This window comes from Tyto alba, unplaced genomic scaffold (assembly GCF_018691265.1).
Source record: "Tyto alba isolate M040663 unplaced genomic scaffold, T.alba_DEE_v4.0 Super-Scaffold_29, whole genome shotgun sequence".
Lineage (NCBI taxonomy): Eukaryota > Metazoa > Chordata > Aves > Strigiformes > Tytonidae > Tyto > Tyto alba.
This window is the reverse complement of record NW_024881303.1, coordinates 9181140-9194614: the sequence shown is the minus strand read 5'-3', so window position 1 is coordinate 9194614 and position 13475 is coordinate 9181140. Positions and strand designations below refer to the sequence as shown.

The following is a 13475-nucleotide window of genomic DNA, read 5'->3' as shown; positions in this document are numbered from 1 at the left end:
ATTTTGGCTCCAGTTTCTCTGAAGCTCTTCAAAGTCCTCTTTGGACCAGAGTCAACCTCAATAACATGTAAATAATTAATCATTTAAATAAATAACATGCCATCTGCAAATAGAAACTCACTCCGAATGCGGGTTAATAAATATGTTAAATAACCCAGACCAGAGTACAAAACCTTGAGCCACCTACTGCCAACCTTTTGGGGGAAGAAAAGCAGCTCCTGATATTTATAGGAGCAGCAGGATTATAGCTCCATTGACCCTCAACCCTGCCGCTGCGCAAACACAGGAGGGAACGATGGTCCTCGACCCCTGTGGGCTTTTTTATTTAAAATAGAAGAAATAAAACAGAGAGCAGTGGAAAAGAGAAAGTTGTGCTGGTCAGTGGGATAAGCAGCAAACACTGCGTGCAGCAAAATGCTTCAGAGCCTACACTTCATTTTCTCTTGGCCCATCTCCACCCTTTGCCGAGGCTCAGGCTGCCTCGAGGCACCGCTGGAAACAGCCCCATAAACTACTGGATTCTGGGGGACCAAGGACATTATTTGCAAAGCCCAATAAAAAAAAAAAAATAAAATTGCAATTACGGGAATGCAATAGGAAAATGAACTGCAAAGTGTCAAATGCTGAGAGAAAACCAAGAGGGGTGATCCAAGGCACCGAACAACTTCTGCTGAGGCCCTGAGCCAGGAGAGACACCACCGAGGAGGTGGGCGTGATAGATTTCGAAAACTGCACCAAAAACACGGCGGAAGCGTACAAACAGCAATTTTCACTGCCTTTTCCAGCCAAAAAACAACTTGGGGACATCAAATTAACCTGGTGGCAGCAGGAGGACTGGAAGTCTAAGCAGCTTCAGAAAGCAATTTGATAAAATTCACGGGAAAGATGCCTCAAAGCTTGCATTGAGCACCAAAGTGCCGGCTGCAGCTCCGGACGATGCTCCAGGAGGAGCCTCTGGCTGCACCCAGCCGGGCCTGGCCCAGCACGGCTGCTCTCGCCCAAAATAACCCCTGGTTTAAAAATTAATATGAGATTGGAGGAGGCCTGAGAGAGAAACGGTGTGTCCACAGGATTCACCGGTGGTTAAAGAAAGCACTTAGGCCGCAGACATTGGTGGAAAAGCCAGATGTTACCCTCACGTCCATTTTCATGGGCAGGCAGACTGAGGAGGTGCCTGTCACAGTTTTTTTTCTGTTTTTTTTTTTTTTTTTAAAAAAAAAAAAAAAAACAAAAAAAAAACCAAAACAAAAAAACAGAACAACAACAAAAAACATTTACACCAAGAGCTCCGCGGATGGCACCCTGTAACAGGGTGGTTTAAGAAGCCAAGTCCCGCAGCCCTGGGGCTGAACACGGTCCCTCCCCCAGGGGCTGCGCGCCGCCCCCACCCCAGCGCCGGGCCGCGCGGCCTCCGCGCAGCAACCGCGCAGCCTCCGCGCAGCAACCGCGCAAGGGCCCGCGGTCACTTTTCCCGGCCGAAGCGCGGGGCGGCGCGGCCCGGTTCGGCCCGGTTCGGCCCGGTTCGGCCCGGTTCGGCCCGGTTCGGCCCGGCCCCGCCCCGCCCCGCCCCGGCGGCAGGAAGCGCGGGGGGGGGGGGGGGGGGGCAGCGCCCACCCCATCCGGCGGGCTGGCAGCGGGGGCGGGCGGTGCCGAGCCGCGCTCAGCGCTGCGCTTCCGCGCGGGTAAGCGGCTGCGCGGGCGCGGAGGAGCCGCGGGGGGGCCGGGCCGGGGAGGGCTCTGGTTACGCTCCGCGGGGAGGCTGGGCTCACACACACCCCCCCCCCCCCCCCCCGGGCACTCCGCGCAACGATTCTCAGCCGAGACAATAGCAAATATCGGCGTTTATTTGCGCAGGGGCCGCCCAGGGCTCCCCGTGTGCGCGGCCTGCGCCGCCGCGGAGCCGTGGCCTGAGCGCGGGGGGAGCGGGGCGGGAGGAAAACACGGGCCGGGGTCCGCGCAAAAACGCGAGCCGGGGTTTAAAGTTGCTCCCGATACACGCCGGAGAGTGGTTAATTTGTAGGAGAAACGGCTCCGCCTGTCGCTGGCACAGCCAACAGTCCCGGATAGGTTTTAAGCTCGTGGAACGGGGGTTTGGGTGGAATCGGCAGGAGAAATCATGAAATCGGGGTGCAGGGACCCTCTGGAGGAGGGGAGAGGCCCTGCGAGGCCGTGCGGGGGGCCCGTCGCGTTTCAGCGGTGCGGAACCCACGTCTGAGCCTTCGGGAGCTCTGGGATTTCTTCGGGAACGCGCTGAAGGTCTTGTTCCCCCTCCCGCAGGCTCACGCCATGGGCACGGCCAGCCACAGCGTCCTCCTCCTCCAGCAGCTGAACATGCAGCGGGAGTTCGGCTTTCTGTGCGACTGCACAGTTGCCATTGGAGATGTTTACTTCAAAGCCCACAGAGCGGTGCTCGCTGCTTTTTCAAACTATTTTAAGATGATATTTATTCATCAGACAAGGTAAGGACGCACAGCCCTCCTCCTACTTGTTAACCGCTCTGCTCAACTTTCTGCTTTTTCCCCTTTCTAAAGGTATTAAAGTCTAAAAGAGCGTAAGTGGGGGATGTCAGATGGCCTGAGATTATTTTCCTAACCCAGCACACCCCTTGGCTCTCTAAACATTCCCAGTCTGGAATGTGCTGCCCTTTAAAGCCACCCTCTTAGTCAGCACACGCCAACACGAGGCCCCGCATTTCGGAGATGAGACACTCGTGCGACCAGAGAAAATAAACGTGTAAGTACTGCAGTGCTCCTGCAGCGAGAGCCTCACAGGTTGCAGCCCAGGGATACCCAGGTACCTCCTGCCACACGCAGCGTGTCCGCTGCTTTGCGTTGCTTGTAGGCAGCTGGGTGGGCCTGTCCCTTCTGGCAGGATCCACCGGCTTGAAGCAATCGAGCAGCCGTAGCCTTATCACAGTGCTGCGCTTCAGACTCTTGCAGATAAGGGCCAAGGTGGAGATAATCAGTTCAAGCTGTTGTTCAGATGCTTCACCCGGCTGGGTCAGGAGTGGTTCTGCAGGTATAACGATGGCAGTGCCAAGGTCTGATCTCACCCCTGACCTGGTGCTTGCTGCTCTTAATCGATTAAAACCTTCTCCATCCCCCTTCTTTTTTGAGGGTCGTGGCCCCCAGCACCTTTTGCAAGATAATTGTTGACCATCGGCCACGCAGCCCTTCAGCTCGAAGTGAGACCATCAGTTAACTTCCTTGCCGATAGATGTTGTTTACTGACACTTAAGTGCAGAGCTCATAAAGATTACGCAGTAGCGGCAGCTGGATTTATCGCTTAAGCACACAGATACTCTTTGCCTGGTGTTACTGGAGTGGCACAGGGCGGTGATGCGTGGCTCGCGTGGCACCGCTGCGGTGCGGCTGTGCGGGCGAGTGGCGGGGTGAGCGGGAGCTGAGCCCGTCCCTGGCTGCGGTTGTGCGCGTGGTCGTGGGAATCGCAGGGATCAATACACGCTCGGGCACTTGGCTGTGCTAAGAGGGCACGTGGACTTCGGGTCGAGGCGGGCAGCGCCGCTGGTGACGCGGGAGGCAGGCAGCAGCGCACGCGCTCCCGCAGCGAACGAACAGGCAGGTAGTGGATGGGGACTGTAATCTGGAGCTCTGCATGTTTTTAATCGTCTGTCTCCTTGCAGCGAATGCATAAAGATTCAGCCTACAGACATCCAGCCTGACATATTCAGTTACTTGTTGCATATCATGTACACTGGGAAAGGACCCAAGCAGAACGTCAGCCAGAGCCGACTGGAGGAGGGCATCCGCTTTCTCCACGCAGACCACCTCTCCCATATCGCGATCGAGATGAACCAAGTGTTCTCCCCAGAGCCGGTCCAGTCGTCAAACCTGTACGGGATCCAGATCTCGAGCGCACACAAACCGGCGAAGGAACGCCTGGGAGCGAAGGAGAGCCTGCCCAAGGCGGGGGGCAGGTCCGCTGCCCAGGGCGAGCACCCGCAGCTGCAGCTCTCCCTGGCCATCGGCCTGGACGACAGCTCCCTGGACCAGCAGGTCGCTCGCCCGCCCGCTCAGCCCGCTGCTCTCGCCAAGCCGGCAGAAGAGCGTCCGAAGCTCTCGGTCTCCATAAAGCAGGAGAGGTGCGACTCGGAGCCCGTGGTGTCCCAGAGCTGCACCCCTCCTTCTCCGGAGGTAGCAAGCCCCGTCCTCGCGAAGGCCAGCCTCAGGGTGCACTTGTGTCACTACTGCGGGGAGCGTTTTGACTCCCGGGGGGGCCTGCGGCAGCACTTGCACACCCACGTCTCGGGCTCGCTGCCGTTCGGCGTGCCGGCCTCCATCCTGGAGAGCAGCGACCTGGGGGAGGTGCAGCCTCTGGCTGAGGACAGGGAGGCTGGGGACGGCCACCGGCTCGGCGCCTTCCTCCTCAAGGACGACGAGCACCCGAGCTGCAGCGACCTGGAGCCCCTGCAGATCGGCCAGCTCTCCCTCATCTCCAAGGACCACGAACCGGTGGAGTTGAACTGTAACTTTTCTTTCTCGAGAAAGAGAAAAATCAGTTGCACCATCTGCGGCCGCACGTTTTTCCGGAAGAGCCAGCTGCTCGAACACATGTACACGCACAGAGGGAAACAGCACAAATACGGCCGCTGCCAGCGGCTGGAGAGCCCCACCACCCCCAGGTTTCATCCCTACTGTGACAGCGAGAGCGTGGGGAAGAGCTCCGGCTTATCCCAAGACCACTTGGATGAATGTATACTGGAGTCGGATCTCATCCAAGAAAGCGTTGATACGATCCTGGTAGAGTAGCTCTGCCCCTGTGTAGCCTTCAGATGCTGAAAGTCTGGATATTGTGGCATTTTCCACCTAGTAAGCGGCTGCCCCCCTCCGCAGCTGATTTTCTTCAACCACCATTCCCATCACCTCTGAGATAACTGTGAAGAACTGCATACTTTGATTTGTGTGCTTGCTTTTTTACTTCTAAAACTTTAAAACTCAAGCTAATTCCCATCTAAGTCCTTCTTGGAAGCCTCTGTGTAACTCAGTTATATTTTTTGTAAATGCAAACTTACTCCTGCTCCGCTTTACTAAAGTTAAGACCATATTGCTAGGTGTGAGGTTTAAGCATCGTCTAATGCGCTGTGCAGTGCCTAGGACTGTTTGTGTCCTGTAGAATTGCTCTTCTGAAACTAGATGGAAGTGTAGAGGGAAATATGTATTGTGTTTCTCAAACAGTTTGTTTTTGATTAAAATAAATATCTCAAGGAGATGAATCCTGAAGTTCGTGTTGTATAACTGCAGTTAATAAATCTCTGCATAAATACATGTGGGAGCCACAAGGCTGGTCTTTTCAAGGGAACTTGTGGCGTTGATGTAGGGGTGGCACCCTTCACTTTGACAAGCCCTGGAGTCCTCATCGGTAGAATATTTTAAATTTACTTTTAGACTCAAGGGGTTTGCATGCGTTTTTCCTCATTCCTGTTCTTCCCTTGCAAATCACTACTGCATGAGCAGAGACAAATTCTGATGCTCCTCTAGGACCATGTCCCATTATTGGATTGTCTTCTCTGCAAGGAGGAATGAATGCTGCAAAGAAGTGTCCTCTCCTCTCAGAGAAGAAGCACATCCTAACCAAAGCCTTTACAGGATTAAATATCACACATGGATTTTTCTCAGTGAAAATTATTTCTGTTTCTATAAACGGCTTGGAGCAAACACATGCTTAAATATTACAATCTGTGTATTTGCTAAGAGCAAACATATAATGTGTTATTTCTTCTCTGCTTGTGGAGCCACCATAAAATGGTGAAACACAAACTTTTTGCCTTTCATTTATCATTACTTGATATCTGAAGAGTAGGAACTTATCCAAGACGGGTTCCTCTTGGCTTCGTATTTTGTCCTTCTGTACTTATTTACCTGAGATACCCCAGGCTTCCTACCAGATGGTCTCCAACCCATCCCTCAAGAGATGCTCTTAATGAGAAGGCCCCAAAGAGGCACACAAAGTTTTTACAGCACAGAAGTTTCTTTTGCAGGGAAGAGCGAAAGCCTTGCGAGCTGCTCCCGTAATCTCATTACCCAGTTTTTGAGAAGCTGGAGGCTCCCTGCCAGTGCTGGGGGAGTTGAGTCATTGCCGTCGGAAGGGGGGAGCCTGAACAATGGTGAGAACAGTTTATTGTCAGAATGCCCGCTCCAAAGTTCTTTGTGCTCAGGACCCTTGAGCTCTCTTTGAAACTGTCCTGGAGCAAGAGCTGCAATTAAATCGCTGCCGAATTAAAAGACCATCTGAGGTCTTTTTAAGGGCGGCTGCTGCTTCTCCTGGGCAGGGAGCTGCACACTCCAGGGGATGGATTGGCCACTGAGGGCTGCCAAATTGTGTTTTAAGACAAAGGGGAAAAACAAACAGCCTCTGAGCCTCCCCAGATGATGTTACAAAAAGCACGCTGCGGTTTGGTGTGTGCTTGCCTGCTAGACTGAGTGCTCCTCTCACTGTGTGTACCCATTAAAGCTGCTCTGGTGTGAATGCTTTTTAACTCTGCTTAAAAAGCCTTTCTTTAAAAGAAGCAAACAAACAAAATCCTGCCGACATCCAGGCCTGCAAATGCTGCATCCGAGCATGGAGCAATTCACGTGGAGCATTTCCTAGAAGAGAGCCGCCTGGGTCTCTCGCAGCCTAATAGCATCAGCTAAATCACATCCGGCACAGACTGCTTACAACTGGGGGAAATGGCCTCTGGCTTCCACTGACCTCTATTTCTACATGATGGTTAGAAAAAAAAAAAACCAAACCAAAACAAAACAAAACCAAACAAATGGTATTTTATAGCCATTCCCTATTTGTGTGCAACACTTTACCGAATGGGCTGGCTTTCCTGGGTGCTGCTTGCTTCACTCAGGTTCCTACATTTAATTTATGGACAGAGAAGAGTGTCTGCTGGGTTGGGTATAGCTGTAGAGAAGAGCTAAAAGTGAGTTTTCAGACTACTAGGTCAGTAGATGAGCACCTTGGAACTTCGGCTAGATGCCTAACTCACCTGAACTAATTGATAATGAAAGTCAAACGGCCCTTGATGTCTCTGCAAAGATAACGGGGCAGTGGTAATAGGGCTCAGCACTGGGGACAGCAAGGTGGGGACAGCAAGCAGCAGTGCCAAAGGCATCTCTGGGACATGCTGCTCATCTTCAGGTTTGTGGGCAGGATTCTTTTGTTCACTTCTTGGTCATTGAGAGGGAGCTTTAATAAAAACTATGAACTATCAGCTAGATGTGTGTTTGTGTTGTAGGAATGACTCCGTTGTACTGACTGAAAATACATCAGTAGAGCTGAAATCAGACTGAAATCAGCACGTGCTCAGTATGTCTTTGAAAAGTTACAACTGTAAGTGATTTTTTTTTTTTGTCGTCACACCCCTTTTTAGGGTAAGCTTTATGGTACTGAACATCTGTGACATCAAACATTTGTGAAAGGCATTTTTTTGCATCATTTGCAATATAAGAAATGGATTTTCAGCAGTTTTCTGCTGCAAGCATTGAAGTGCTGTTACAATTAAAACAGTAGAAAAAGCCTGAGAGACAGAGGTTGTCAGCTCCGAGTTACGTTAAGTAAAAACATCATTCTCTCTAAGTCTTATGAATAGAAAATAATTTTAGAAGGCCATTACGTCTGCTAAGCAAGGACAGCAGCTGCTCCTGGATACATCATAAGAGGTTTTACTACTGTATGTAGAAGACACTTGAATTACCAAGTGCTTAACCTTTATGCTGGTATATGCTTGAAAATCTGCCTGACTTGCACAGCCGGGCTTGGCAAGTACTCATTATTTGTGTGTTTTGGTTTTTTTTTTTTTTAATGAAAACATAAAAGGATTTGTCACAGTGTGTAGGATAACAATACTGGTGATACCTTCCAGATATCTGCGATGGGTTGGCAGATGCACATGGGCTTAGGCAAAGACAGCCCCAGGGTGGTGATACTCGGAGGCTGGAAATCTAAAAGCTCCAGGGGATCCCCAGAGCTTTGCCTGGTGCTGCGAAGGGATCCCAGCGTCAAGGGTGCAGAGCCAACAAAGCACAGGCATCGAGGTGCCTTGTCTGTGGGCTCTGCTACTCATGTTTTATGAAAAAATGGGAAGATTGGGGCTCAGACCGTGCCAAAGCCCTGTAGCATGAGCAGATTCCTCAGTCAGCTCAAGTTAACCTCTGAAATGCCAGTAAGTGCTGCAGTGGCTACCATCACTTTCACATATATCTGGGTGCTGGCCTGTAGGTTATCTGGCTCAACGGCCAAAGTATGCTAAACAATTTTGAGATAGGTGTTTTGGAATAGTTTTAGTGCTCTGATGCTGAACGGGCCAGGTCCAACAGGGGCCATGCTGCTCGGGCTGCTTAGCGTGCAGCAAAGGGTGTGGAATAAAGGGCATTTATCCCCCTCCTTGCAGCATGGGGTCTAGTTATTTTACTGAGAAACTTATTTTCGCCACCTGCAGTGCTGTCTTGGCAGCACTTGTGCAATGAAAGCATTAGGCTGAACTTCTCCTGCATTACTGGTGCCAGAGGAGTGAGACTTGGATGCCTGTTGCTTGCACAAGTCATCCTTGGAAGCTTGAAAGGTAACCCGTCCCCTCTCAGCATTCACCTGCAGACGTTCAGATTTTTACCTCTTCCACCCTGAATTTTTAGGTGGCTGGGGGAGAGCAACGCCAGCACTCGCCTGCCAGCTGCCCAGGAGGTGATGCTGGCGGCCGGGCTGTGCTCGCCCCATCTCCACACAGGATAAAAAAAACCTTCAGCTCATTTTACCTTCTGCACAGACTGGTCACAACATGTGTCTTCAGCCATCTGGTTACACCAGCCATTCAGGCAGGCTCTTTGCTGACATGTCATCTGTCAAATCACTGCAAAATCGGGCGGCAGCAGCATGCAGGGGGTGCGGAAGGGCTGACAGCCCATCCGTGGGAGCGGTGCCCCTCACCAGAGGGGTTGGGGACATTTTTGCACACTGAGAAGGCTAAAAAGGGAAAAGAAATTTGTGGCCAGGGTGTAAACCTGAATCAGTGAGCGCTGCAGTTAAAAATAAAGCTATGAAATACCACCATCACGAGCTTTCTAGAAAGAGTGTAATGCTGATACTGAATAGTTTTCTACTATTTTGGAGGCAGAAGGTATAAATCCCATGTAAGCGAAGCCTTCAGAAGTGCAGTGAAAAGGGATCTCAGCAGATGCAATTCAGCATCATTTAATGGGCCCGTGAACTATCAGTGGCCAAGGTGGGAGGTTTCTTCTTGGCTTGTCAAAGCCCTCCCACAGCAATCTGCCCCAGCCTTTTCTTTCCCCCTTTTGCTGTGGTATGCCAAAAAAGACTGCAACTGAGTGGGCTTCCCAGCAGTCCAGCACTAGGAAAACATATTCTGAGCAATAAGATATTGAGAAGAAAAGGGTAATGTGGACGAATATGGCCCAAATTGTGTGCCAGTTAGATATTTACAACCTGAGCTGTGTGAGGACCGAATTCCCCAAGACGCAATCGCAGCATTTACATGATTTGCATGTTTCATTAAGAAAAAAGTAATGACACGACTTCAAAAGCAGCCTAAGAGAGGAAATGTTTCCACTAACTATGCTAAACCAGATGCTGCACCCTCAGAACAAAGGTGCAGCAAAGCTCAAAACCTGGTCTGCAGAATTAGGCTGGTTTTCACCGGAGCTGAGATGCTGCTGGGAAGCTTTGCAGGGCCCTGGGCAGCATGGCAGCCCGTGTGGGGCTTTACCCTCCCGAGAGGCACAGGGTGATGCTGCTAAAGGCTTCCAGCAGCAACGGGGCAAATTTTAGTCCATGTTCCCCCTCCTGCTGCTGGGAGAAACAACGTAAGAAAACGCTGTGTCAAGCCGTGTCCCTCCTGGCGCTGGATTTGCAACGTCCCGGTTGCGGGGCGTAAAGCATCGAGGGGGATGCAGGGGGAGGAACCTCGTGGGCGGCAGAAGCGCGATGTCAACTGCCGAGCCGGTCCCCCACGGGGCTGGTGCCAGTGCTGGGCTGGCAGCCCCACGGAGCTCCGGCCGAAAGCAGCACCGTGCCGCGGGTGGAGGCCGATGCTCAGCGTCACCCCCCCCACCCCCCCTTTCCCCGCAGCCATCCCGGGAGGGACCCGGTCGCCTCTGCCACCCCGCAGCACTGCCGGGCCCAGCAGAGCGGGCGCCGAAGCCTGTCATTAGAGGCCGAGCATCCCCTGCCAGCCCCTGTTTACCCCCGGCCGTGCGGTTACGAGCTGCTTGCTCATCGCTTTAATGAGCAGGGTGCAGGCGCGCGTTCCCGTCGTGCCTGTTGCACACGCCTGCCGGCCCTGCTGCGGCCGAGCCAGCCGGTCCCCCGGCCCCGCCGCGTCGCGCCCCAGGGCTCGCAGGTGCTCTACGAACTTCAGGGGGGGGGGGACGGGGGGGGACACACGAGAGGCTTTTTCCACGCTCCGGCCTCCCCTGCCTTGCTCCGGCTAGGAAACGAAACGCAAATGCAGCTGGGGGCTGTCGGGGCTGCGGGGCTGCGGCGTGCGGCAGCCGCCCGCGCCTCCGTGCCGCGGCAGCCCGGGGGGGTTGCGGCGGGTGGAAAGCGAAGCGGCGGAGGCTGCTGGCAGGAGCGGGGGGGGGTGCGCCGCTCCTCCTCCCCCGTGGGGACGCTCCGAAGCGCCGTAGGAGTCGGAGTACTTTGCGCTTCCCACCCAGCTGCCGCCTCAACCAGCCTCGCACCGCCCGGAGCTGTCACGGCACGGGGCCCTGACGCATCGGCAGCTCGGCCTCGTGTCTTCATTAAAACGGCAAACAGCGAGAGCAAGCGTGACACGAGCGACTGTTGTTAGGGGGCGAGAGGCGACATCCCTCTCAAGGTTGAAATCTGTTCCCTGGGACAACGGCAACGTGATGCTCGGGGTGTGCCCGTGCACCAGGAAGGACCTGGAGCTGGAAAGGCAGCACCTGCAGAAGGGACCCCGCCGGGGCACCCCCCTGGGCAGGGAGGTGCCTCCCCCTCCAGATTAAAGAGGTTTGAAAGGTTGATAACTGCTAGGTCTAGTTTAAGGATGGATAGTGTGACTGCCAGTCAGCTCTAGCTGCAGATGATACTTTCATCTGAGCAATCTGAATTGCAAAATGTGTTTTCCTAACGTCTCCCTCCCTTTTGTATCCAGCATGTTTGTCAGTTTTTATGTAACAAAACCTATTTTAAAATACTGGGATTGGGTATTTTAGCTGAAATCTACTTTCCAGCTAAATGGAGTTTCACCCAACTGCAGAAAAATCCCATTATTTAGCACAGAAGAACTGTGCTTTTCACAATTTTCTGCAAAATGACATAAATGTGAAAGCTGTGCCTCCTAAAAAAATGTTAACCTATATTGTTGCTTAAATAACTGTATAAGAAATAACATCCTCTGAATGTATATATATATATTTTTTAAAAAAATCACATCTAATGTAAAGATTTTATCTGGTTGCAAATGAAAGCACTTCATTATTTCAATGCCACCCAACAAGAGCTAACAAGAACCATTTCTCTGGTAAATAAAACTGCAGATGTAAAATAATATTAAAGCAAATTATTTAAATCAATCTGTCCTTGCGAGCATTTAATTGTTTTGAGTTACTCGTGTTGAAACCCTGTATCTGTAAAACAGGCAATATTAGGGCTTCACTGTACCTCATGCCTGGGTCTATCAGCAGAATCTGGCTTCCATCCATCCACCCACCATCGGCCCCTCCCAAGAACAGAATAGATTCCTGTGTATTTCATGAGTTTACTTAATTTCTTATACGCATTTGTGAAAAAAACGCTTGGATTTTTATTGTTATACATAAGCACACATATGAAAATGTCCATCATTTATGCAAGGACAGCATCTTAAATTCAAATGCTAGATTCCTGGCTGCTGTAGATTTGGTCCTTTGAAGTGTATGGAGCTGCAGTGACCTTCAGTAGCTGGAGATCTGGCCCTAAGCAGCCTGTGCATTTCTAATGTACTTTTAGTGTCCCACAGTAGGAAAGAATATGCAATATTTGTTTGTGCCATCATTGTCCACCAGCAACTTCCAGAGGAACTTTTCAGTGGATACACTGGTTTTCTGCTGGGTTTAGTGTTGACATAACAGAAAAGCATTTTTTATCCCCCTGGAAACCTTCCTGGGCACAAGTTATATTATTTAAACACTCTTTTCTTTGCTGCTAATATAAAAAAGCCGTGTGAAATGTCAATATTCAAAATGACACAGCAAAGCAGCGATAGGGGACTTGTTGAATATAAAGCCGAATTGTCCCCGCTGAGAGGAGCACTGGAACCATCTGGGAGAAAAGCAGCAGCACAGGCCATGGGGTGAGCAGAAGAACCGAATAATTCGTTAAGATGATGCTGCAAATCAACTACTTCCATAATTCAGAGGGGCAGCAAGCAACAAATTCCTGAAGAAGGATCCGGCTGGACCAAAAGCAATCTGAATGGGGTGATAAGAAGCCAAGGTTATGTATTATTCCAGTTTATTTCAGGTGTTGGTGAGGAGTGTGGTCCTCAAGTCAGGCCACCCTTTGGTGCTCTGGCACAGTCAGGCAGTCACGTCCTCACAGGTGGCCGGTACTCCTTCACAATAACAAGTTTATCATGCCTTCCCTGATAGAGTGAATGTTCTATTAATGTTCAACTCTCTAATCATAATGAAGGAGTAGAGAGTCTTAATTAGGTCATTAGCGGCTGTTACGAGTCTCTATTTTGTTCTGTAAACCTGAAAGAATAAATAGTATTAATACTATTAAAAATGTATAAATTTTTTTTTCCGTATTTTCTGTATGTTAGAAATTGCCTTGAGAAACTACATGAAAGAAGTTATGCAATTAAAAAAAATTAAATATTAGTCTGTGGGGCCCATCTGAGCCCTAAGAGGAATGGCGAAGCACTGACCTTGCTGCTCGCCCTCCCGAGGTGCCGGCCCCACCTCGGACCCCGTCAGCACCAAACCATGCACCTGGAAATAGCAGCCCGGAGCCTTGGGAGCAGAAAGCACGAACCAGAGGCTCGCAAAGAAAACCAAACCACCCATGTGGGATCGGCAAGAGTCGTGCCACTCCACGCACAGGCAGGTTTAGACCCTGGTCTGTTTGCAGAGCCTCAAACATTTTCCTCTGGCTGTGTGGGGGCATCCAATTGGGAATTTAATTCTTGGGCAGCAGGACAGCTTTTCACACCCCCTGGAGACTTGTGATCCTTCACAAGTACCTTATAGCAGTCCCTGGGCAGCTGGGACTCTGGTGGAAATGGCTGGCCAGCAACCAAAAGGAAACCTTATAAAAAGAGCTCAGGAGGAGCAAGCCTCCAAAGAATTCAGGTCTGCTACTAACTTTAAGTTTTTGTTCTGCTCATCTCTGCTGTACGGCTCCCTGGAAAAGCTGGACACACACAGCAGAGCACCACTGTGAGTTTATATGTTCATGTGTAAAATCTCTCCATAGCTGCCCACTCAATCACAAGGCGAGAAAAC

At 51.2% G+C, this 13475-nt stretch overlaps 1 protein-coding gene across 6 annotated transcripts; it reads left to right on the top strand.

Annotated features, from left to right (window-relative positions):
- The first annotated feature begins 1453 nt into the window (after nt 1-1453).
- On the top strand, nt 1454-5240 carry ZBTB25 (zinc finger and BTB domain containing 25). Of its 6 annotated transcripts, XM_032996392.2 has the most exons (4): nt 2361-2459; nt 2532-2733; nt 2930-3184; nt 3644-5240. In XM_032996392.2, the coding sequence occupies exon 4, from the start codon at nt 3708-3710 to the stop codon at nt 4767-4769; it is 1062 nt and encodes a 353-aa protein (XP_032852283.2). In that variant the 5' UTR covers nt 2361-2459; nt 2532-2733; nt 2930-3184; nt 3644-3707; the 3' UTR covers nt 4770-5240. The 6 variants fall into 6 exon arrangements, with proteins under 6 accessions (XP_042655154.1, XP_032852281.2, XP_042655155.1 ...); XM_042799220.1 differs by lacking the exons at nt 2532-2733; nt 2930-3184 and adding an exon at nt 1454-1682 and having other exon boundaries at nt 2278-2459; XM_032996390.2 differs by lacking the exons at nt 2532-2733; nt 2930-3184 and adding an exon at nt 1689-2196 and having other exon boundaries at nt 2278-2459.
- Nucleotides 5241-13475: the final 8235 nt, after the last annotated feature.

Bases quoted from the DNA above. Each gene is read 5' to 3' on its own strand.
- ZBTB25 (XM_042799220.1), top strand. From the start codon at position 2,287: ATGGGCACGGCCAGCCACAGCGTCCTCCTCCTCCAGCAGCTGAACATG. The intron at 2,460-3,643 runs GTAAGGACGCAC...GTCTCCTTGCAG, and splicing joins ATATTTATTCATCAGACAAG to CGAATGCATAAAGATTCAGC.